This window comes from Conger conger, chromosome 11 (assembly GCF_963514075.1).
Source record: "Conger conger chromosome 11, fConCon1.1, whole genome shotgun sequence".
NCBI lineage: Eukaryota > Metazoa > Chordata > Actinopteri > Anguilliformes > Congridae > Conger > Conger conger.
This window is the reverse complement of record NC_083770.1, coordinates 19305314-19329965: the sequence shown is the minus strand read 5'-3', so window position 1 is coordinate 19329965 and position 24652 is coordinate 19305314. Positions and strand designations below refer to the sequence as shown.

Sequence of the window (24652 nt, the reverse complement as noted above, 5' to 3'; positions counted from 1 at the left end):
ACCGCGGCAACAACTTATTGGCCTAGGTCACCGCCATATTGACCAACCCCCCCCCTCTTCGCATTCCCTCTGCGAGCTTCCCTGGAAAGAAAGTTTCGTGTCAGTCAGAGAGTTTAAACGCCATAGCGGTTTCACCACTTTTAATATTTAAATTAAATAATAATAAAACAAAAAACTTTGTGGAGTAACCTTGCTGTAACAGGCCTTGGGGGATCTCAACTTTCGTCGGCGCTAGGCAAGCCCACTCTGGAGGGAGTGCGAAACTGTGAAGGCAATAAATCTCCCAGACTTCTCCTGGGTCTTTGTCACCCCGAGCCTCAGAGAGCGTTGTGTCTGTAGCTGTACAGAATTTGCCTAAGGCTCTCCTGCTAGATAAGCCCTTAATGACTAAACGGAGTCAGTTATTGACTTAATTGTCTAAATTGCCATTGTTTCTCGGGCTTCTGGCCCACTGGAGATTTGAAGTTGGCAGAAACTGGGCCGGGCTCTGTTTGTTTGTTGTTAGCTGTGGAGACGTGCTGTCAGATGTGCCGTTGGGTTCCATGCCAGCGCCACGCGTGAGCCAAGTATGAGATCAACCTGGACGGGGTCGCCCATAGACAGACGTGATTGATTTTGCGCTCAAAAGTTTTTTGGCTTATTTCCCTTTTTATTGAAATGGCATGTCTTTTTTTTCCCCTCCCCTTTCCTCTCCTGCACTGGGTTTGACACAAAGCTCAGAGATATGCTACCCCCTGGGGATTGTGTGAAATATATACACTACGTGTGCCTGCTTTACTGCTTTCTGAGAAGTCTGCATCATAATTCACTTCTATTGCCGTATAAATTCAGAGCTGAACTCTTTAATACATTTCTGCCGATCCCGTGATCCTGCACGCTTGCCGTGTGTGTAGTTACTGTCCTTGGGAGGGGAGGGAGGGGGGGAGGGAGGCCGGGGGATGGCGGATGGCGGATGACTTCATTTATTGTGTCGACGTGAAGTATGCTCTCAGAAATAAAGTGACAGTGGAGGTGCATTTCTGTTCTTCAAGGATGAAATTTCGGAAATGTACCCTGAAATTACAGTAATCTTTTCTTTGGGTGAGCATATTTTCCAAGCAAAAAAAGGATACAAATTGGCTAGGGCTACAATTTTATGTACCTATGGGGTACCTCCCCTGCAACAAGCATTTGTACCTTTTAAGGCATTTTTTGTACCTTTATTTGTGAGAGTGTAGGTGCGAGAGATCACTTGTTTGATTACTGCTCCAGAATCTCTCCTGGTACCCTGGTGTATTTATTTATTCATTTAAAATTTAGCATTTCATACGTTGCAATTCACCAGACGAGCTCAGTAAAGTGTAGAAAAGTACTTGAATCCGAAACAATTACGCATTTGACCCAGGTCTGTGTGGTGTGAGTCAGTGCCACTGCTCACCTGAAAGGAGGTTAACCTTCGTGTTGCACGCCGCCTATCCTGTGGGCATCCCCACGGCAACACCAGCGCATTCCGTTTCCAGGTTGAGTAAAATAAATGAATAAGTGAGAAATAAGAAAGACTGCGCGGGACGAATGTGGAAAAATGAGATAAGTGTTTGGTCTTCCCCTGCGAGAGAGGCGGCTGGAGCCCCCGCATCTCGAGAAGCTCAACCCCGGCTGACACGCCGAATCCAGGAGCGCTGGAATCAAACTAATAAAACGCACATTGGAATCCTATTCCTCCGAGCCTTTCTTTGCCAGTTGTTGGAAAAGCGCTTTTGTGCATGGATGAGCACGGTTTTGATTTGTCATGATACAATAAATCTGCTGCGTTCGGCGAAATGTCTGCCAGCCGCGCTCTTTATGAGGAGAAAATGTGCGGACTTTCGTCTATTTGCAATATCCCTGAATTTACAGCGCCGGCTTCAAGTGTCTGTTTTTAAAGTGCACCTGAGGGGCGTTCTGAACAGCACCAGTTCACCCCTCTATTATTATTATTGGGAATTTATGCATTGGCATGGTGCTTGAGTTTATTTTTTAAGTTCCTCTGCACAATATGGCAAGGGGTTCGAAGATGAAACCAAACAACCAATGTTTGGTTGTTTATCAAGCGATTTGCCGGGTAAATGGCCTTTCATTATAATAAATGCTTGATACAGTGAATGAAAACAACTCCAGAAACACTGATTAAATCACGCCATGGATTTCAAATGATAAATTCAACCTTTCATATCAATGCAAATGCAAAACAAGACAAGTTAGCTTAATTCATGCAGTAAGCTTCATTTATGATGCTTGTACTTTTCTGGGGGAATAATGCCAGTACACATTAAGTGAAGGATGTGGTTGATGAGTCAGACATTAGAGGAGTTGCTGGCTGTAGGTGGGAAGGCTGTGAATTCTGAGGAGTGAGAAGTGTGTGGATAGGCGGCTGAGAGACGTTTAGGACTGAGGAAGGGTTCGGAACGAGGAACGTTCCCATCAGAAGGGATTGTCCGGGATCATTGGGAATGAGGAATGTTCCCAGTAGAAGGTTTGGTCCTGGATCAGGGTGGGAATGAGGAACGTTCCCAGCAGAAGGTTTGGTCCTGGATCAGGGTGGGAATGAGGAACATTCCCAGCAGAAGGTTTGGTCCAGGATCAGGGTGGGAATGACGAACGTTCCCAGTGGAGGGGGCTGATCTGGGATCTGAGTGGGGCTGCAGACTGTTTGGGATGGTGTGGGCTGTGGGCAGATTCAGGATCTCTAAACGCTGTTAAATGAAGCCACACGCTCCCTTCACACCTCTCCTCTCCCATACGGGCAGTGTTCACACATAAACACACATTCCCACATGTTTCCCCTCTACATCACTAGATAATGGCTGAGATCAGCTTCAAGGACACACTACGCTACACTATGTGAGGATTCGCTTCAATGAGTCCCACCTTTTTTCATTTTTTTTCTTAGTTTTTAAATTTCAGAATAAAACTTTTAAAGAAAGGTCGCACCCTCTTTTTCCTCTGATGCAGTTTTTTAATTACCGACGCTTCCTTTCCTCGGGGCTTTAAAACACTGAATTATCTCCACGCATACGTAGAGGTAACTCAAACTGAAATCACCTGAGATCAATGTCACATCTCTCTCTTTTCTTTTTCTTTTTTACTTTATTCACTTTATTTTAGAATGCCACTGAACTGCTCAAGGATTATATTTTGTACCTACTCACCAGACCTGAGCCAAACACTTTTCTACGCTTCACTGAGCTTGTCAGGTGTATTGGAACCTATGAAATGCTCTCATCAAGTGCGAACCCCTCCTGACCCTCTTGGTTCCCCACCCCCGCAGTTTGCTGGTGACATCATGGCGGAGCTGGACGCCCTGTTCCCCCTGGCCCTGGCCTGTAGGGGGGACTCTCTGCTGGACGTCCGGGCGAGCTTCATCGAGGTGGCGGGCAGGGTGACGTCGGCCATCTTGGGCCGGCTCCAGGAGAGGGGCAGGGAGGTGCCCGCCTCGGCCCCTCTGCGGAACCTTCCGGCTCTGCTGGCCACCGGAGTCTTCCTCCAGCAGAGGCTCCTCCGCTACCAGGCCCGGCTGGGCGACCCGACCCGCAAGTGAGTGAGCAGAACCAGGCCGTCCCGGCGCAGGGGTTCAGGCTGTGGAGCTGCTGTAGGGCCCAATGCTTTCTGCAGAACTGCAGATTCTTTTGTCATATTTTTATTTTATCATGTTATCATGTGGTAACAATAACCGTAATTGTAACAGTCACCATTAATTGTAACAATAAGTTCTTCACTGCAAAACAAAAATAACAAGTATTTTAGTCTTATATTGAGACATAAAGTCTTATTTATTTTACTTTTTTGATAAATAAGAAGAAAATCTGACTTTTCAAGCAAACATTAAAGACAAACAAGCAAGCAACCTTAAAACAAGCTAATATTTTATACTTGAGAAAAAAAAAAACCTTAAGTCTAGTTAAAAGACTAAAACAGTTGTCGAGAGTCATTTTAAACGGTCTTCTTCTTCTTCTTCCCATTGTTATCATCACCATCATCAGTGCCACACGCATAAGGATGTAGATGGTGATATACAGCAGCAGTCCTTTACAGCTGAACTATAAGAACGGTTTCCTGTCGACTGCGCATTCCCACTCAAATCTCACAATTCATACCCATCACATTCATCAGGACAGCATTCGAAGTCCATGTCCCCCATAACCAATTGATGTGTTCATTGCCAGTTTTGAACACCCCGAGTTGTCCTGCGTTTAAATCTCTGGCGATGCCTGTGTGGTGTGAGGAATGATTAATCATTCTGCTCTTAACGGGCCCTGTAAGCCGGCGTAGGACAAAGCGGCGTTGGAGTTTAACATGAGAGCTGTGCTGTAAATAACGCTGAGTCAGACCGTTCCTTAAACGTGGTCAAGCACAAGAGCTGCGGTGCTGACGCGGCCCGTTTCAGACAGTGATTAGAAACAGCCCACGGTGGAGTGTTTGGGAGGGTTGTCGCTCGCAGTTGAACTCAAAAGGCTTTTTTTCCCCTCCGTGCGGCGGCTGCGCTAACAAACACGCCCGGAGCTTATCGTTCCGCTTGTACTCGTCCTTATCTCACCAGCACGTGGACGGAATGCACTTTCACGCACAGAGCAAGTTTGAGACTCATTGAAGCAAGCGGGATGTAGTGTGTCCTCTGTCACGAAAGTTGGCCGTCATAAATAGAAAGTTTGATTTCTCTGTGACATGGAGTTCTGAGGTCTGAGTCCTTTGATTGGTGTGTATGGGAATGGAATGGAATGCAATGGTCTATTGGAGGTACTATGTCTCCCACCTCCAGCCTTATCTTCAAACACTGTGACTCTCACTCGGAAAAAAAGTACAACTCTCCTACTCCTGCTAGCACTACTACGACTAGCACTATTAGCAGGGCTACTTGTGCTACTGCTACTACTGCTACTAATACTGCTGCAACTTCCTACTACTGCTAATACTGATAAACTACATTCATAATAGTTGTCATAATTTCCATCATACTCACAATCATAACAGTAAATCTCATAATTATCATAATCTCCATCATGATTGTGATAATATAAGCCCCATCGTAGATCTTTCTTTGGCCAATAAAAAAGAAAGAGAAGAAAAACAGGAACAGCATGGGAAATGAAGATTTAAGGCAAATGGAGAGGTATTTGAGAAGGGCCTTTCTAAAATTTCTGAATTTACAGCTGTCCAGCATAAGTCTTGGGCCGGAAAAACTGTCACTGCCATGCCAGGAATACTAAAATTCAATAATTGGGTTGTAAAGAATATTAATATCTGTGTAAGTGATGGCTTGACAGCGCAATTCATCTGAAGGAGGAGTGTGTGTTTGTTGTAAAACAGATGTTCCCTTTGAAAAGACAGAGGGGGAGTGCTGACAAGGGGGAGAGAGAGAGCGAGAAAGAGGCCATTTTTAAACCTTGAAAAGAGTAGAGTTTTTTTGGAATGTTTTTGTTCAAAATTCCAAGTCACCTGATTGGTTCTAGAAGTGTTCTAGAACTAAGCTGCTTTTGAATTACCAGTGTTGATTGTGACATCAGCATTAGAATGTTCAGCTAAGAACATCACATTTCTGATGTCACTCCTGAAAGGGTTAAGCTGTTTGAGGCCTGACTCTCGAGAGAAGGGAGAGGGAGGTATAAATGATTGATACACAATAATTGGAGCCATTTGCCCCGGCTTTGGGATTTCTGCCCTCCCCCTCCTGCTTCAAGTCCTGTTGTTCTGCTTTGATCTCCTGGCCCAGGTGTCTGTCTCTGCTGCCCATCCCGAAGTGCCAGGAGGTAACGGAGGCCCTCCAGGAACACCTGACGGGGTACTGTGTCCAGGCCTGCTCCACCTGCATCCTGCAGGACCCTGAGAGCCATCACTGGGGCGACCCCAAGCCGTTTTACGAGGTGCCTGACTGAAGAGCCTTTATCCTTTACCTCATGTGTGATGTGATGGGCTGACCTTGGGGGAGGAGCCAGGTGATGTCATCGTATGTTCTCATTGCTGAGTCGGAGGGAACACTGTGTTCTCCTGTCCTCCACTTGTCTCCTTCTCCTGTCTGGAAGTATGGAGGGAGGAGACGAGTGGAGGAAAGGAGGATGGGTATTCAGAGGATGGGTGTTCAGAGCACTGGGACACACCCCTGGCCTACATTAACTGCTACTGTCCAATTCTCTCATTTTGGCCGTATTTACTTGCTGGGTTCAGAGTTTCTGGTCTGGGACCTGCCGAAAAGTAGAGGGCCTTTCACCTCATGAAGCTTTGTTTGTTTCCACAATAATGAAGTTTAATCAACAATGTCATGAACTGGTGTTGATACTGATTACGTTATGGGCCTGATTTACTAAGCCCTTTATCAAGTTTTTAGGCCCATGCAAAATCAATAGCCTGACCAATCATTGGTAATGGTATTTGTATTTGGGCCAATCATTGATTGTGTTATTTGTTTTGCATGTGCCAGAAGGGTCGGTGCATTATAAAGGGGCTTCGTGAATCGGGTCCTATGTGTTGGTGTATTGCTGTGTATTGTATATGAAATTGTTCCTTCAGGACTCTTGAACTATTTTGAACCTCGGATTTTGTGCAGGCGTTCCTGCTGGCTTTCAGTCATAACTTGTTAATTATGAACAAATTAACCTATTTATTTAATTATTTATTTATTGGTTTCATTGAATGAACTGTGCCTTATATCTGAAGGGATTTTCAGCAGGTCCTAAAAGCAGTGAAGTGTAACACAACATGGACCTGACTGCTCTTTAGTGTAAGCTCAGTGCACAGCTCCTCATCTCTAGTGCTGAGTTAGGTCAAGGCTTGGCCTGTATCAATCCGTGTCAGTGGATTAGAGCAGACTTGGTCTGTATCAGTGGGTTAGAGCAGGGTTGGTCTGTATCAGTGTGTTGGAGCAGACTGTATCAGTGTGTTGGAGCAGGCTGTATCAGTGTGTTGGAGCAGACTGTATCAGTGTGTTGGAGCAGGCTGTATCAGTGTGTTGGAGCAGGCTGTATCAGTGTGTTGGAGCAGGCTGTATCAGTGTGTTGGAGCAGGCTGTATCAGTGTGTTGGAGCAGGCTGTATCAGTGTGTTGGAGCAGGCTGTATCAGTGTGTTGGAGCAGGCTGTATCAGTGTGTTGGAGCAGGCTGTATCAGTGTGTTGGAGCAGGCTGTATCAGTGTGTTGGAGCAGGCTGTATCAGTGTGTTGGAGCAGGCTGTATCAGTGTGTTGGAGCAGGCTGTATCAGTGGGTTGGAGCAGGCTTGCCGTGTGCAGGTGTGCCTCTGTGTCGGCTCTTCCCCGGAGCTTCTGTCATCATTGGCCCGGCGCCAGCCTCATTCCCGTTCTCCTGGTCCCGCGCCAGCCGGTCCGGTGGGTCCAATCCGTGGAATAATCCCGGATGCTCCGTCACGCTCCGGCGTGAATCCCAAAATGGCGGGCTGGCGGGCTGCTGGGAGGAGATGAGCCGCATCCCCGGGTCGTTACGGGATGCGGTACATGGTGCTCATAATCTGGCTTTGGTCACACGTACCGCAAGCTCCACGGCTGTTTCCTCTCGCCTGAACGCAATTAGGCTCACAGGAAGCTCGCCTGTCTCTCCCTCTCCCTCCCTCTGTCTGTCTGTCTTTTCTCTCTCTGCTGCACCCCGGCCTTGACCGAACGGAGCGACTTTCTGCTCATCTGCAAATTTCTAATGCCAGAACCTGCACATCTGTTTTCAGTGCGCTCTCAAACACTTTGTCCTCCCTGGCGTTTCCGTTTTTTTTCTATCAGAGTAGACTGCGGTCTCCTGAATCCAATAACGAGTGTAGCTGTCACACAATACCACCGACACTCTCGTTTTGCTGGGGTCTGTTGATTGGTTCTTATGGGTAACCTGTTATGGGGCCTGTGAAGCCACATTCACTGCTTTCTGTTCCTGGTGACCGTGACTTTCCCCGAACTGTAAAATGAAGCTTTTATAAGAAGGAAATAAGGATTCCAGGCTCTGGATTCAGAGTAAGATTATGCTGCTGCCATTTATTAGTTTATTGATTGAATACAGGTTTAGAGGCAGTGTACAGGTAAAGGGGTTCAGGTTAGGGGTTGTGGTTGAGGGGACCAACAGGATAGGGGCCACAGGGGATGGATGAGTGGTGAGGGAAACTACTGTAGGTTAGGGGCCACAGGTTAGAGGGCACTGGTGAGCACGCAGCTAAGAGGTCACAGGTGAGAGGGCACAGGTGAGCACACAGCTAAGAGGTCACAGGTGAGAGGGCACAGGTGAGCACACAGCTAAGAGGTCACAGGTGAGAGGGCACAGGTGAGCACACAGCTAAGAGGTCACAGGTGAGAGGGCACAGGTGAGCACACAGCTAAGAGGTCACAGGTGAGAGGGCACAGGTGAGCACACAGCTAAGAGGTCACAGGTGAGAGGGCACAGGTGAGCACACAGCTAAGAGGTCACAGGTGAGAGGGCACAGGTGAGCACACAGCTAAGAGGTCACAGGTGAGAGGGCACAGGTGAGCACACAGCTAAGAGGTCACAGGTGAGAGGGCACAGGTGAGAGGGCACAGGCGAGCACACAGGCGAGCACACAGGTGAGAGGTAAGGCCACACAGACACCGTGGTGTGACAGTCTGTCTCTCTCTCTCCAGGGGGAGCGCTGCTCCTTCTCCATCCAGATGTGGCACTACTTCATGTCTGGCCTGCGCAGTGACCTGTGGGCCTGCCTCCCGCCCAGCCTGGCTCAGGAGGTTCTGGCCCAGGTTCTGAGCCCCACCCTGGAGGTGCTGGTCCAGCGCTACTCCCGCGCCCGCCCCTCCTACACACGCACCCAGCAAATCAGGTACCGGAGCTCGCTTTGACTGACACGCAGCTTTAACTTCAGCCCACAACTTCACACCGCAGTTCAGCAGGTCACTGACCACCAAGTTTGACCTCCCAAGCTCTTTTTCATAAACAAAAAAGGAACAATTTTCTGGCAATTTACGGTATTGTGAGTGCAGTAATTTGTATAGATTTTTTCCCCCTGATCATTGCAAATTTATTTGTGGCTCACAGCAGTAAAATTACGTACCATACATGCAACACCATATTCTTAAGCTTTAGTAAACTCTCTGGTTCTGTGATATGACAGTATTCCTGGTGAGGTGCCCAGCTTTACATGTTGAAGCTGTGTCCGCTCACGTAATCCACTAAATCCGTGGCTATAAATCGGGAGTGCACCCCCCCCCTCGTTGGGAGAGATGGAACAGATTGCGCAGACCGGGCTCTGCGGTTGAGATGTTTCTGCGCCCGGCTAAAGGTACCCCCCCCGCCCCTCAGGTTCTGCGGTCCAGATTTCTGCAGAACAAGTTTCTCTTTGTTACCCCTGTCTGCGTTCCCTCAGCCTTGCCCCCCGCCCCCCGCCCCGCGGTCTCCCCGGTCTCCCCGGACCTGATGCGTGGGTCTGGCGCGGTGCGTTACCGCGTACTTAAAGCGCTTGAATGCGCCGCGAGTGCATGCTAACACCTCCCCGTCACTGAAAATGTGCAGATCGCCTGGGACCCCGGGGCCAACCGGCATCCGTGCGCTCCCCGCGGTTCCCTGCAAGGACGCCTGGTCCTGAGCACAGCAGATAGAGACAGAGAGAGAGGGAGAGAGAGGGAGAGAGAAGGAGGAGAGACAGAGAGAGGGAAATAGAGAGAGGGAGAGAAGGAGAGAGAGAGCAATCACAGTCCTCCTGTCTGCCAAACAGATGGGCTCCTGTTGTACAGCTTACAGTTTAAACCGCTTTTTTTATTTGTATTTTTTTTATAAATACCCTCAAGGACCTTCAGCTGGAGTGCTCTAAACCCAGCGATACCTGGAAACAGCCGAGCTATCGCGCTGGAAAAAAAACGGCTGGATCTGAATTTTAACAAGTAACATAAGCTGAAGATATCTTTTAACTGCTGTGACAGCATGCTCATATGTTAGTTTGCTTAGGGGAAGAAAGAAACGTGTGTGTGTGTGTGTGTGTGTGTGTGTACAGGAAATTAACATACTGTAGGGCACTCTTTAGTGGGTTGGAATTATTATTTCATAAATTCACAAAGCCGTAGGCAGCGATATATAATATAATGTAGCAACGAGACAGCGAGAGAAGTTTCCGTACACAGCCGAACATATTGAAACCTGCCCGTGAACCCCAGTGCCTGGAACTTTTCTGTGGCTGTTTGATGTGTGGATGTTTCTCCCGTCCCACAGGACTGACATCAGGGCCATCCTGCTGTGTGTGGAGCAGCTGATTCTGGGTGTGTGCAGCAGCGCCCCAGCCCTGCTCCGGTCGGGCCCCTGGGACGGGCCCTGGGTCTCCTCCATACACAGCCTGTGTGACCAGCTGCTGGGTGTGCTGGCTGTGGTCACATCGCCCCTGCCCGACCTCCACCGGTAGGCCCGCTTCCGTCTTCACCTTCGTAAGGAGTAGGGGGTTACCGCTGTCCTGGCTAAATGCTACACCTGGCTCACTCAACCTGCCACCTAATCATCCCCTGATTTAATTGGCTCTCCCTCTCCACCTCAGCTGATGTGTGGTGAACATTCTGGCGCAAAATGGCAGCCGTGCATCCCCCTGTTGGGTGCTACACAGTGGTGGTGGTGGTTGAGGCGAGTTTCACCCTCATCACTGGAAAGCACTTTGAGTTGCTGGCTGATGAGAAATGTGCTAGATAGATGCAAGGAATTCTAGGCTCTTCACACTGCAAAAAACTAAAAGTGTTTTAGTCTTGTAATGTTCTCTAAAGTAAAGAATATTAGCTTGTTTTCAAGTGACATCTTGAAATGTCTCACCTGATTGGCAATCGTTTTGTTGAATTTAGCTAAAAAGTTATAGAAATATGATTTTAAGTGTCAATACAAGACTAAAATACTTGCCTTGTGGTTTTTGTGGTGTTGCTAGTGATTTTCTCTTGGTTAGGCAGTGTTTAAAGACTCAAAAGTCCCACAGTCCATAGGCTCTCTTCCTGTAGGGCAGGGATCATCCGATCATGGTCCTCGAGGGCCGAGAACTGCTGCTTTTACACCCTCTGTTTACCTGGCAGTCAGGTGTGAAGGCAGTCTGGCCAATCAGTAGCACTAATTACCCAGGAGGAAAGAAAACCAGGGCTGGATTTGATGATCCCTGCAATATGGGCCAAACCTCTTGAGCAGGTTTGCTATAGGTCCCTTTCCAACTGAATCCCCAGTTTCTCTAGGAATCATACCTCATGTACACTTTACTGATGGGGTTTGTAGTTCATAGTGCTGCAAAGCACTCGGGTCAAATACACACTACTATAGTATGTAATCCATAACCACCACTCCTGAGTCTACAGCTAATGAGTTTTGTTGATGACTCTGGGTAATACTTAATATTCTACCCAGAACATGGGTCACATGTATACACTCATTCACCATTCTTATGTGGTCCATAGCTGTACTGAATGACTCCACAGTTCAGACACCCATCTCCTAGTGGTTTTCACAGATCATAATCGTCTGTTTTTACAAGGTAAGTTGGGCTAAAGTTGTTCCTCTTCTTGTGTGGGACGCAGACATTTTTACAGAGACCCTGCGGACGGACCTCCCTCATCACAGACAGAGACGCCGTCTTACAGCCAGGGGGCGCAGTGGCTGTGTCACATCAACCCGACGCTGTTCTCAGAAGAGTCACTAAAGTAAGACGTGTTGCTCTGTCGTACAGGAGCTGCCCCTCTACAGCCACATCTCCGTGTTGTCCAATACACAGCCTGCTGTCCCTCAGGTTTACAATTTATTTAGTGAAATGGAATACAGACTTTAATCAGGTATCATTTTATGTTATACTAGCTAATCATAAGTATATTCTTTTGGCATTATTGAACCAGCCGGCGCTCTGTATTGAACATTTGACCCCAGTGTGATGGATCTTAAAACAAGCAGACCCGCAAAGGTCTCGATGGTCTTTTTATTGTCTGTGATTTTCTTCAGACTTTGGACAAACAGACAAGCAGAAAAGCGAACGGGATGGCTTACATACGATTCACACAGATTTCATTCAGAGGCCAGGGGTGTTGCGGGGGTGGCTTTCCATCTGATCTGAGCTAAACCAAGGGGTTGAAATTGGGACATTCCCAACTGCCTGTTATGATTATTAAATAAACCAAAAATAAAAAATGTAAATGGCAGAAATAAATCAAGTTGCATTAAAAGCGGTAAAAAGCCTGAAAAAGCGCTGTTTTGTGTGCAGCGCTGAAAACTGACCCAGTGCCGTTTCCGCTTGATTTATTGGAGTTGTTAAGAGGGATTATCTTGTGGATTTTCAGCCTTGTGACTTCATAAATTCTTCTGTCAGCCTGAAACATAATGTTCCTCCTTCAAACAGCAGGGCGCATCGTGTACGTGTGTTTATAGCAAACTTTTTAACTGCTAAATCCCAGTCTCCACCACTCTCATTTTCTCCCATCAGATTTTCTCAAAAATACAAGTGCTCCCTTCTCAAACTCATAAAAGCCTGCCCTATCTACCGCGCTGAGAGGAAATACAATTCGGCTGTAACCTTCTGGAACCAATAAAAGAAGTAGAAGAAGAAGAAGAAAAAAAAGCTTCTGGTTCCACCAAGAAAGATAGCGAGGATACAGGATACTTTTTACATGGCTGGCGTTTTACCAGATGCTAATTTGCTTTCAGCTCTCTGCGATTAAACACAATTCCTTCCACGCGCATACTTCGCCTAAGCAAGCGTGAAGGCATTTTCCAGCTAATCTGGGAGGAATTGACATTTAAGGAAGTTAGCATTACGCTAGGCCGCTTGTTCCAGGCTATCGGTTTCGCAGATAAGCGAAGCCACGGCTCGGCGGCCATTTTGACGGCCGCTGCAGGAATTCGGTCTTTTTTTACTTTAGGTCATTGACAGTTTATTAATGCTGCAAAGTAGTTTTCTACAGGATGCAACATCCCGGGTAATTACAAAGTGGTGTTGTGTGGGCACTAGCTTTTATACCCCACACCTGAAATAAAATGCTGAAATAAAAGGAATACAGGTTTCTGTCCCTGCAGGCAAACAAATAGACATTGTTACATATGTATGTGGTGTGGAAGGAAGCCATGTCGAGGGTTTGGTGCGCAAGGGGCGTAAGTGACAGTTAGGGCCAAAATTAGTACTAAATATAAAAAGATAGCTCTTGATGAGATCTATCTACTACATTGATATAAGGGGTAAAAACCTTAGTTCATTCAAACATTTGTATTGGCTCTCCTGTAAAATTGGGAAAATGGCGCTGACGCCCGTTGCGCCCCAGACCCTGGGAACGGTGGTCATCCCAGGCGTTGTTCCCGACACCCTCTCCCGTCTGCCCTGCAGAGGGACCTCAGGGGCGGACACGTTGGCGGCCCTGGGTTGGCTGCGGCTCCTCTGTGCGCAGCCTGACTGCGACCACGCCCTGCTGCTCCAGGCTCTGCTGCAGGCCGACAGCGTCCTGCTGCAAGTGCTGCTGGGACAGCCACGTAAGAGCCGCTCTGCTCTCCAGCTCACCGGGAACACATACATCATGTCTTATTTAGCTGATGCCTTCATCCAAAGCCACTTACAGTTGATTAGACAAAGGGGACAATCCCCCCTGGAGCAATGTGGGGTTAAGGGCCTTGCTCAAGGGCCCAACAGCTGTGTGAATCTTATCATGACTACGTATAATGTTAATTATTAAAATCTTGGATTCCAAGCTCACACAGAGGCACACACACACACGCACTCACACATAAAAACATACACGCACACACACTCCTACTCATACAAACGCACAAAACACACACATACATGTGATAGAAAATGTATTATTCATATATGGCAAGACATTGATATATGGCAGTAGAAGCAAGACATCGTATCTTATAGAATTAATTAAGTCTGGAAATGTGATTATTTTCAGACAGGGTTTGGGGTTGAAATTGTCAATGCCATGGAAATCATGTTCAGGATCTTCGTGAATGAGGAACGTGACCATTTCATCTTTTTAAAAAAGTGCTAAACAATTTCCAGTGTCCTTCCATAGGCCATTTACTTTAATATGTGTTTGTTCTTCAGAGTGTAAAATCAGAACACTTCTTCTCCTCCTCATCTCCCACTGCCTCTCCGAGCCACCGTGCGTCCCTGGTGACAAAACCTCAATCAGTCTGACCTCCGACATCTCTCTATCTTTTCTCAAATTTTATGAATTTCTTTTGTCCTCTAGCGCTAGAAAATTTCACCCGCCATAAAATGGCTTTTATGGCAGACTGTGCTCAAGGCCTGCGTTGGACACATTCAGCGCTACCAAGGCCAGGAAGAACAAGGGAAGCATTCACGTTTTAGTCCTCTGGAAATGTGGACCGACTCCAGTAGAATTGATAAAAAAAACTTTTATTGTGGGGAAAAAAAACAAACAAAACTTGAGTAGCCAAGCAAGGGTCATGTCGCTGTGTGCTGATGTCATCATTATTATTATTGAATCAATTGTGCTCACTAATAAAAAACATTTTGCAGTGTAGCAGTGAGCTACATTGGTGACCTGTGAAGATTCTTCGCTCTTCACGAAAGCCTGACCTTTAAAGACTGTCGTGCCCTCGCAGGTTAATTTACATCATCGGGACGTCGTTAATAATGGCCTCCCTCCTAAAGACGGCAGCCATCTTTGTTTTTCACCTGGAGTGCAGCGTCACTCTAAATCATCCCGGCATCTCCGCGGAAACCACAACAGAGCTAATTAAAAACAAACAGCAAACCGCAGTCATCAAATCCACTGAATGGTTTCTGCTGTATGACCTTATAATCTCACCTACACCCTGCAAAAACCAAAGAAGAAGTCAATCCCAACAAGTATTTCACTACTTGAAATCTTATTTCTTTTTTATTTTCCTCAATAAGACGAAAATATGGCCAATGTGGTAAGACAGTTTCAAGACTCATGATTTGACTCAAGATTTGCCAATGGGGTAAGAACATTTCACTTGTCAAGCCAACTTAAAACATGCTTATAGTTTTACTTTATTTAACTTGAGAGAAAAAAAAAGTCTTATTACAAGACTAAAAATGCTTGTTTCAAGACAAAACAAGTCAGTTTCTGCAGCACACCTACGCCCAGGTAACCAGGTAACGGGAGGGTGGAAAACCAGCAGTTCTCTGCCCTTGAAGAACGCGATTTAATGATCCCTGGCTTATGTGAATAGCCCATGTACTATTAGGATACACTACATACAGCGCCCTGCTCACATGACGCATGTAAGTATGTAATGTAAGTGTCACTGGGCTTATCAGCTGCTTTTGTGGATGTGACCAATCGCAGTGTTCTGGGGTGTCCCTGTTTAAAAAAAGGAGATAAGGAGATTTGTGGGATATTTGCTGGTGAATCATCAAGGTCACAGGGTTGAGAGCGGTTGTGAGTGACTGAGAGGCCAGCCACTGTAATGGCTTCCTTATTAAAAGCTGGGGCCTTTAAAAGCTCTTAATTCTCACCCCCCCAGCTCTCTGATGTTCTCCTCAAGGGCCAATTGGCAACCTGACGGATCGCGAGGCACCACCGCTGTCCCCAAATCTCACCATAATGCCGGGGTGAGAGTACGCCTGACCATATTCCTCTGTCGAAAAGCGAAAAAAAGAAAATACATCAATTTCCCTCTCTCAGGTTTCAGCTTATATCTGGTCTTTCTGGTTTTGTGTTATTAAGGCCCTTCACTTCCCTCTCTAAATGCGGCGGGTAATGTAAGGCTGCCATTTTAAAGCAGCCGAACATTCGTCAAAGGACGCCTTCGCTTTCCCAACCCAGGTCTTCATTGAGTGGCGCGGCGCGTTCGCTAAACCTATTGAAATACCTGCCGCCCGCCACAAAGGCTGATTAAAACAAGATCAGGGCCACTGGTGGCGCAGCTGCCCTGCCTCCGCAAGCCCTCCCGCCTGCTTTCAGCCCCAGAAGGCCGTGCAGTCAAAGCCCATTCATCCGCGCTCCGTGCGTCTGTGTGCCAGGTATCCATCCCTGAGTGTCAGGGTTGTGTTCTCTCTTTCTCTTCCCCAGCTCCGACGGATTTGTGGCTTTTGTTCCTCTTTGACTATGACTTTTTCAGTTCCCAGAGCCTTGAGTTCTTCAATATATCCAGCCTTGGAATTCCTTACAGTTATTCATTCGTTGGTTTATTTTGTCTAATTTTATTTTAAATGGCCAGGGTTTAATTGACTGCCGTTCTAATGTGTTTTTTTGATGTGTTCAGCTCTATGTGATTTGTAATTTTTGTTTTGTGTCCTTTGAATGCCCTGTCTGTTTAAGGTCTTCATGGTTCTTCCTGAGCTGTGACCTTAAGGGGGGGTCACTGTCAGTTCCACAAAAAAGCAAAAAGAACTAACAGTAAAAAACTATTTCACAAAAAACGAAGCAGTTGCTTTGGAACTGGTTTTATTATTGTACCTCCATTTTGTGTCTTTTGCTGGACATGTTTCTTCACACAACCTCCATCTTGTGTCTCCTGGTGTTCTGTTTCCCGGGCGTTCTCAGGTTTGGGGGCAGCAGACTCGGCGGAGACGCGGCAGGACGGAGATGCGTTTCTCGAGGCGGTGTTCTCGGTGCTCTCCTCCCTCAATGCCGTCCCTAAAGCCCTGGCGCTTGTCTTCGAAGGCTACCTTGACAGGCGGCACCTGTGGGACCATTTATACAACCTGGCAGGTGATGTACAGGCCTTTCGTTGCAAATAAAGGAAAACAGGTCCCACTATAAATTAAGTGCTGCTTATAAAAGCTTTATGCATCTTATGTAAAGCCTTCATAAACACAACATAATGGCTTTATGAAACATGCATAAGCAAATGTCATACTTCATATAAGGAGACATAACATCTTCTTGTGCCACACCATAACCAACAATGTCACTTGTCTTATAAAGGGCGACATAAAACATGCTTATTTAGGATGTGACAGAAAAACAAAATGAAAGGTTTATGTTGTCATTTTGGAGTTTCTTTTCTTTATATCTTTCAATAGGTTTTATTTGTCCCTAGAATAAATGCTACAGTAAATGAAATACGTTGTGTATTCTTAGATAGAGCAGAAGGTCATTACCATTATGGCGGTGAACTTATTCCAGGAGTTCCATTTTAAATAGTTATCGCTGGGTGTGGTTATTTTCCCACAGAGAGGAGTCCCCTAACATTTTAAAACCATAATCACCATAACAGTGCTTTCAGCATGTTTACTTTATTACATTTACAACAAAATCAATATCCATTTGTACGTGCAGGGTTCTCAAAAACAAAAACAAAAAAGAAAACTCCAACATGAATGTTTCCCGGCGCGGTAATCGCTGGACGTTAATTTAATCTGCCGAAACAGAGGCTGCAATTCTTTCCTCACTCCTCTGCTGTTGGTGAAGCTTTGATTCTGGGTTTTAATCAGGGCTCCCGCAGAGAGAGAACCCTCTTTTTTGTGTTTTTATTACATGCAAGCAGTAATTACTGCTGCATAAATGAGACAGCCGTGGAGAGGAGGTTTTGCGGGAGAAGAGGAATGGCGTAGAAGTTGGTTCTGTAATCTTGGTGTCGCTGTACATTGAGTGTTCCTCGTAGTATAATTATCTTAATTACTGACATGGCCCACACACCTTACAGTAGAGCAGTAATTTAATTTCGGACAAAGAGTACCCCTGACAAGATTGTTTATGTGCAGAATCCCTCTGTTCGGTGTTTACAAAGGGACTGATAATGTGTTGTCAGCAACTTGGTGCGCTGTAGAAACATTGTGATTAGCATCGCCCGGGTCCGTGTTCTTCTTGCGGTTGTTGTTGATCAGCTCGGCCTGCGGTTTCTCAAACTTCCCAAAGTATAAAAAAAGTCCAGTCAGGGTAGAATCTGAATACGGATTGTGTGTGAAGGGTGTGTGTGAATTAGGCCAACATAACAGCTGACTTCTCACCTTGGAATTCATTTGAGGTGCCAGGTCCAGTCTGACTTCAGAGAAACGTTTTTTATTCTGGCTGACTTTTTGGTGTTCTTCACAATGCACTGGCATCAGCGTATGAAGTTTTTCCTGCTGGGGGGGGGTCACTCAACCTGTCATTTTAAACCTGCCCTGTGTAGGTATCTGTCCACAACCACTGAGTAAGATTCTGGTGTGGACCATTAGAGACGTACATGACACACCAGGTGGGACATCAGGAGTGTGGTCATCAGTGATGTCATCTTTCAGCGCCAATCCTCTTTTCAGACTGCAGCCAATCAGGACCCGTTGTGCTGAGGTGCCTGAAGGCCACAGTGGCTGAGTCCATCGATGGCATTGTGGGTAAAATCGTCGCCATGGTGAGGTCCTGGGTGGCATCAGAGGACCACGCCTCCATCCTGCAGGTCATCCCTGAGAGCGTGCTCAGTAAAATACCGAAGGAGTGGAACTACACGTCCCAGAACCCCCAGGAAAAGGAGTCTGCTAACGGTACGAATCGCATGCTTGCAAGACCTGGGTCAAATACTGGATGTAATTGTTTTGGATTCAAACACATATCTGTGCTCGATTGATCTTGCCTGGTGCAATTGAGCCAACCAAGAGGACCCGAAGGCGGGGTTTGCACTTTATGAGAGAATGTTCCAATATACCAGACAAGTGTGGAAAAGAATTTGAATCCAGAACAGTTGCTGATGCTTGTACTTCCGGGAAGGTTTTTGGAAAAGGGGTTATCCAGGGACCCCCGTCCAACAGTTGTGGGGATTATGGGAAACTATGTCACCAGTGGTTTAAAATTGTTTTTCACTTTTTTAGACAAACCTTGTATCTATGACAACCTGGTTACTCGATGACATTAAAACTTCATTAAGACTTCAGATTAAAAGATTATATATTGAAAGGCCTATCAGCAAACCAATTAACAGAATAAATAAAATGCAGAAGACAGAAATAAAATTCTCCATCTGAACGATAAAACGCTCACGGATGTAAATGAAGTCTAATAACGTCTCTCTGTCTGCGTTCGTCCTGTGAGCCAGGCTGCACCAAGCTTTTGGTCCAGGTGCTGTCCTTCGTCTTCTCCAACCTGCCCCCCGCGGTGGCGACCCTGCCCCTGCCGGTCCGCTTCCTCTTCCACACGGGCGAGGAGCGCCTGTCCCAGAGCTCCAGGACGCCCGGGCCCGGGGGGCCTCTCCTGGGGAGCGTGGTGGGGCTGCTGTGCCGGAGGCTGGAGGAAGGGGGCGCTGTGGAGCGCGTGCCGGGCCGCAGGGACGGGGAGACGCTCGCCCTCGTGTCCGACTGCCTCCGGGCCACCACGGGCCTCCAGAGGGGCGCCCCCAAACCCGCTACCCACAAGGCACTGCAGGCACTGGAGGAGAGGAGCCCCAAATGGAGCTCCACCCAGCTGCAGAAGGCCAGGAAGCTGTACTCCGAGGGGTGAGGAACAGCCACTCAGAATCCAGATTTAGCCCAACAATGTCTTTAGTGGAACCCTGCTGGTCAATCAGCTGCCAGCTGTTTCAAAACTTGAGCTGTTCAAACCATGTCAAGCTGGGAGCTGGTTTGAACTGGTCAACCAGCTAAACCATGTTGAGCTGGGAGCTGGTCTGAATGGGTCAATCAGCTAAACCATGTCGAGCTGGGAGCTGGTCTGAGCTGCTCAAGGTTTCAAAACCTAGCTCCTTTGGTACATTTGTCAAACTCATTGAGCTGATGACAAATCTGTTGAAATGTGTCATATTGGTCAATGTATGTGCCGACAGTATGGGTTTTTCTTAACATCCTACTTTTTAGTCATTAGCCACAAAGGGCTTCTACACCAAACAGGAAGACCTCTTACACTCTGCTCAGAACTCCAGCAGGTAGGGTCCAGGTGAGAGCTGTGTGCTGTGAGGTGAAAGCCGGCAGAGAACATTCCTCAGGACCTCCTAAACACTGCTGTGGTGCCCCGTCCTAAGTGCTGAGGAAATGACTCTGAAAATGTAGTGAACTAAACTACCAATTACTCGAAACTGGAAGTACTTTAGCTAGTATCTCATAGTTCTGCTGCCCCCAAACAATGCCCGTCATTATTGGTAATTTGGCAGTCTTCTGTTGCTGCATTGCAGGCACGTCTTTAGGTGCGATACAAAATGGTAATGCTACGTCTGGATACTGATTGCGCTGATTATGCTGCCTAATTAGCAGTTATGAGAGAGGAACTTGATGATTCAAGCGGTTTCACTGTACCAGAGGGGAAAAAAACTAAAAATGTTGTGAGATTCCGATAACTCAATAACAGGTGCAAACTCAAATTCCCATTCCGGAATGCTTTTTTAACTTAATTAATTGTATTCAAAATTCGGTTTTCTGAATGAATGTAATGGAAATATCCTTGCTGGGAATATCCCATAGAGTTCTGTTAAACTAAATACCCTTGTCCCCAGACAGGCATGAGTGTATTTGTGAATGTCTGCCTTGTTCAGGCATCAATCAAACGGAGAAAGGCTGTCGGACTGTAGTCGGAATTTAGTTTCATTTTCTCGTTATAAACCTATGAGCCATTGTTTTGTGACTTATCCCGAGAACAAATGTTTTTGACTCGAAATGACGTGAACGCTTCCCCCCGTGAGGGATGTTCGAGTCTCGCGTGGACATATCCATCCTGATTAAAAATTATTTAGCCGAGACGGGAAGGAACCTCAACAAACAAAACCCCCCCGAAGATAAACAGATTACCTAAAGTGTTCCGGGAAGCTCTGCGGCTGCGGTAACAGGAAAAGCAGGATTAAGGAAAATAAAGAAAAATTCCGAAAAGAGAAGAACGAGAAGAAGGAAGGAGGGGGGGAGGGCGGAATGAATGAAAGAGTGATTATGTATCACCTGTCTCAGACGCTTTCCCAAATCATTACTATTCATTAAAATAACCTTCGCTTAGAAGTGACGGCCGAGTTGTAAACAATCAGGGAACAGTGCATCTTCCAGGAGGGGGAAGTCCAAAAAAACCGAGCTCACCCCCTTTCTCCACCTCCGCCACCACGCCATCTTTGCAAAGTAATTTGTAGAGGAGAAGATGATTGTTTTCCATCATGGTGACCCTGGCTGGGTTGACGGGATGCATACTCAGATTAAGATGAATGCAGTTATTCCTCTGCGGAGGTCCGCCAGTCTCAGCTCGCGCGCGGATCTAATGACATGATTGATTGGCTGTCCCCAATCCGGAGACGAACCCATTAATCACGGACGGCGACTGAATCCAATCATCTGCTTCACCTGCGCAGTGACGGACACCAAAGGATACGGGGCGGGGTGCTGACACCCAAACCCCGCCCGGCCCGGGGAACCCGCCACGTCCTCAATGTCAGAGCGCTAAGGGCCGCCCGGCAGGGCCCGCTACCGCCGCCCCGCACCGCCGCCGTATAATTAAAAAAGTGAGGGAGGGAGAGAGGGAGAGAGAGGGGGAAAACAATGTCAGGAAGTCTATTTGGAGGAAAGTGTTCATTTTTTAAGTTGACGTGCGGCTCGCTCGTAAAAATATGGAGTGAGGAAGGGCGGCGGAATGACTCCAGCCTCCACCGGACCAGAGAGGAGAGAGACCTTGAGATCATCTTCTACATGCTCCTGCACACACACAGGCACACACACACACACACAAACTGATACACCCTCACACACACACACTCATACACCCTCACACACACAGGCACACACACACACACACTGATACACCCTCACACACACACATACACACACACACATACAGATACACCCTCACACACACACACACACACACACTGATACACCCTCACACACACATACACCCTCACACACGCACACACACACACACACACTGATACACCCTCACACACACACACACACACACTGATACGCCCTCACACACACATACACCCTCACACACGCACACACACACACTGATACACCCTCACACACACACACACACACCCACTGATACACCCTCACACACACATACACCCTCACACACGCACACACACACACACACACACTGATACACCCTCACACACACACACACACACACTGATACACCCTCACACACACATACACCCTCACACACGCACACACACACACACACACACACACACTGATACACCCTCACACACACACACACACACACACACTGATACACCCTCACACACACATACACCCTCACACACACACACACACACTGATACACCCTCACACACACATACACACACACACACACACACACACACACACACACACTGATACACCCTCACACACACATACACACACACAGATACACCCTCAGGCACACACACACGCATCACTCACGCTCTCATACAGATACACCCTCACACACACACACACACAGACACGCACACACACACACACTCAAAGAGAACACACACTTAACATGCAGAAACACTCATGCAGATACACACACTAACGCACACATTATCAACTCCATCTGCAGGAGTGTTACCGTTACCTTTTTACCTTTGTGTTGAGGAGGGAAGAGATGGACTGAAGGCTCTTAATAAAAGTTTTGAATGAAAAGCAAGACATCAGTGTTATACTCAAAGCCCTAATTCACATACAGCCAGAAGGGGGGTAGATATTAAAAAGATTTTTGGAAGGAATTTTGAAGCCGTGACATCAAAACCCACTCATAATGCGTAAAATGTTTTTAATTTGTACCACTTTTTAGATATCGGGGCAGCCATTTGCTAATCGGTGGGCGTAGTTATCAAACGCTTCATTAATTCGTAAAACGCTGCCTTCGCGAATTCTTCACTTCGTCCAGTGAGGCACGACAGCAGAACTTGAGGACCATCTCGCTGGATGCTTTCTCCTCTGGCTATGAGGGGTTCTTGTGTCTTTATCCTGCATTTCCTCCTCAACGCTCCATTACACCGTGCACCTTCCACATTCTTCCCTTTAAGAGATTATATTACTGTTTTTGTTCTTAATGTTTTTTTTACATTTTTACGATGCTTTGGCAACACTATTTTGTTACCATGACAATAAAGCTCCGTTTTAATTTCATTTAATTGTATATCTCACTTGAATGCCGTACTGGCCACTCAAAAACACGTACCGTAAGAAATACTGTTAATAAGTGTTTTAGACTTGCAATAACCCTTTTTTTTTCACTAATATTAGCTTGATTTAAGTTACTGTTTGAAAAGTGACATATTCTTACCCCATTGACAGATCCTGAAATGAGTCAAACGGTCTCACCTCACTGGCAATGTTTTTGTCTTATTTAGCAAAAGATTAAAAGAAACATTTTATGTCTGGTATAACTCTAAAATACTTCCTGAGACGGAATGATTTTTGGTTTTGGCAGTGGGGCTGTGCGTGTTTTGTTCTGCCAGCGCTTGTAGTGAATTGTGCCGAGGACGGGTTGGCTCGTGCAGCTCCGTGTCTCTTAATTTTCACCTTGAGGAAGTCGGACCGGTGCCTAAGACACGGTGGAGCGGAATATTACGAATGATCTCTCAGACGGCTGCGCTTCTATTCAAACCGCCTCCTAAAAAGAGAGTTGTGAAAATGAAGCCTGCGTTTTTGTTGGTAGCGTGTATTGATGTTCTCTCCGTCTCCCTCTCTCCCGCTCAGCGTGTTCGAGGCGGCGGAAAGCTCCGGCGCTCCGGAGAGAGCCGGCTCCGGCGTTCCCGAACTGACTGAGCGGAAAATAGGTCTGATGGTCCTGGAGCTCCGCCACAAAGCAGGTGGCGCCCGGTACCTGCGGCAAATTCATCACATCATCCGGCTCAATGAGGTGGGGAAACGCTCCCTTTCCCGACCAATTAGGTGCGTGCTGGCCTGGGGCGGCGTCTGCTCGCTGAGAGGGGTTAGCGGGGGAGCTGCACGTGATGGTTCGCTGCAGAAGGTGCCGGAATGTACCCCCCCCCCATCTCCCCCGAACTCCCCCCTTTCATCCCCAGAAACCGACACCTTCTGCAGTGGCTACTTGGCCTGTGCCAGTGTTCCTCACCTCCAGTCCTTGGGACCCACTTGCCAGAAGGTTTTTGTAGTAACCTGGAACTTACACGCCTGACAACAAAAACCTTCTGGCAAGTTGGACTGGAGGTGGCTCCTGAGGACTGGAGGTGGGAAAGAGTGGCCTTAGACCTTCTCATTTCAGACCCACAACCCTGGCTCTTGTCTACTCTTTTGACAGTGCCTGCATTAGATACTTTATGCTCATCTCATCATCATCACTGTGTGCACCTGCTTTGCCGTCTTGTGAAGTAGACAAGCTTGAAAGGAGGCCAGATGCCCCAAGTGCCGAAATGCCCTCAGACCAAGGGGGTGGGGGGGCGAGCACACCCCAGTTGGCCATTGTGTGCTTTGCACCAACCAAAGCGTCCTCCTGCCTCCCCATACCTTGGTCGAATACGTAATTCTTTTGGATTAAAATGCTTTTCTGTGCTTGATTGATCTTGCCTGGTGCAAATGGACCAGACAGCAGGGTTTGCACTTTTTGTATTTCAATGCACCAGACAAGTTCAGTAAAGTGTATAAAAGTATTTGAATCCTAAACAATTACGTATTTGACCCAGGTCTGCTTGTCTTCTCCCAGCATTGACCAATGGGGTCCTATCCCCAGGTAACATATGGCGTCATGCGCAGCATTGGCCGTAATATTGTAATTATTGAGGCACTGAGATATCCGTGTGTTGGCACGGCTTGTGTATCCACCCAGCGTTGATCCTAACGAGCGCAGGTCTAATCGTGGCTCAACAGGCAGACCCCCAAATAAGTGGGAGGCGGGGGGAAAGGATAGGCCACTGGCAGGGG

The 24652-nt window shown here is 47.1% G+C and overlaps 1 protein-coding gene across 1 annotated transcript in view; it reads left to right on the top strand.

The window, feature by feature from the left end:
• The window catches only part of kiaa0825 (KIAA0825 ortholog), a 122724-nt gene that overhangs the window by 21729 nt on the left and 76343 nt on the right, over positions 1–24652 (top strand). Inside the window, exons 9-18 of the mRNA XM_061259391.1 lie at positions 3287–3552; positions 5726–5876; positions 8598–8788; positions 10171–10353; positions 11496–11618; positions 13283–13425; positions 16440–16607; positions 18140–18361; positions 18910–19306; positions 23468–23630. Coding sequence (XP_061115375.1) covers positions 3287–3552; positions 5726–5876; positions 8598–8788; positions 10171–10353; positions 11496–11618; positions 13283–13425; positions 16440–16607; positions 18140–18361; positions 18910–19306; positions 23468–23630 — 2007 coding nt within the window. The remainder of the gene's footprint in view (positions 1–3286; positions 3553–5725; positions 5877–8597; positions 8789–10170; positions 10354–11495; positions 11619–13282; positions 13426–16439; positions 16608–18139; positions 18362–18909; positions 19307–23467; positions 23631–24652) is intronic.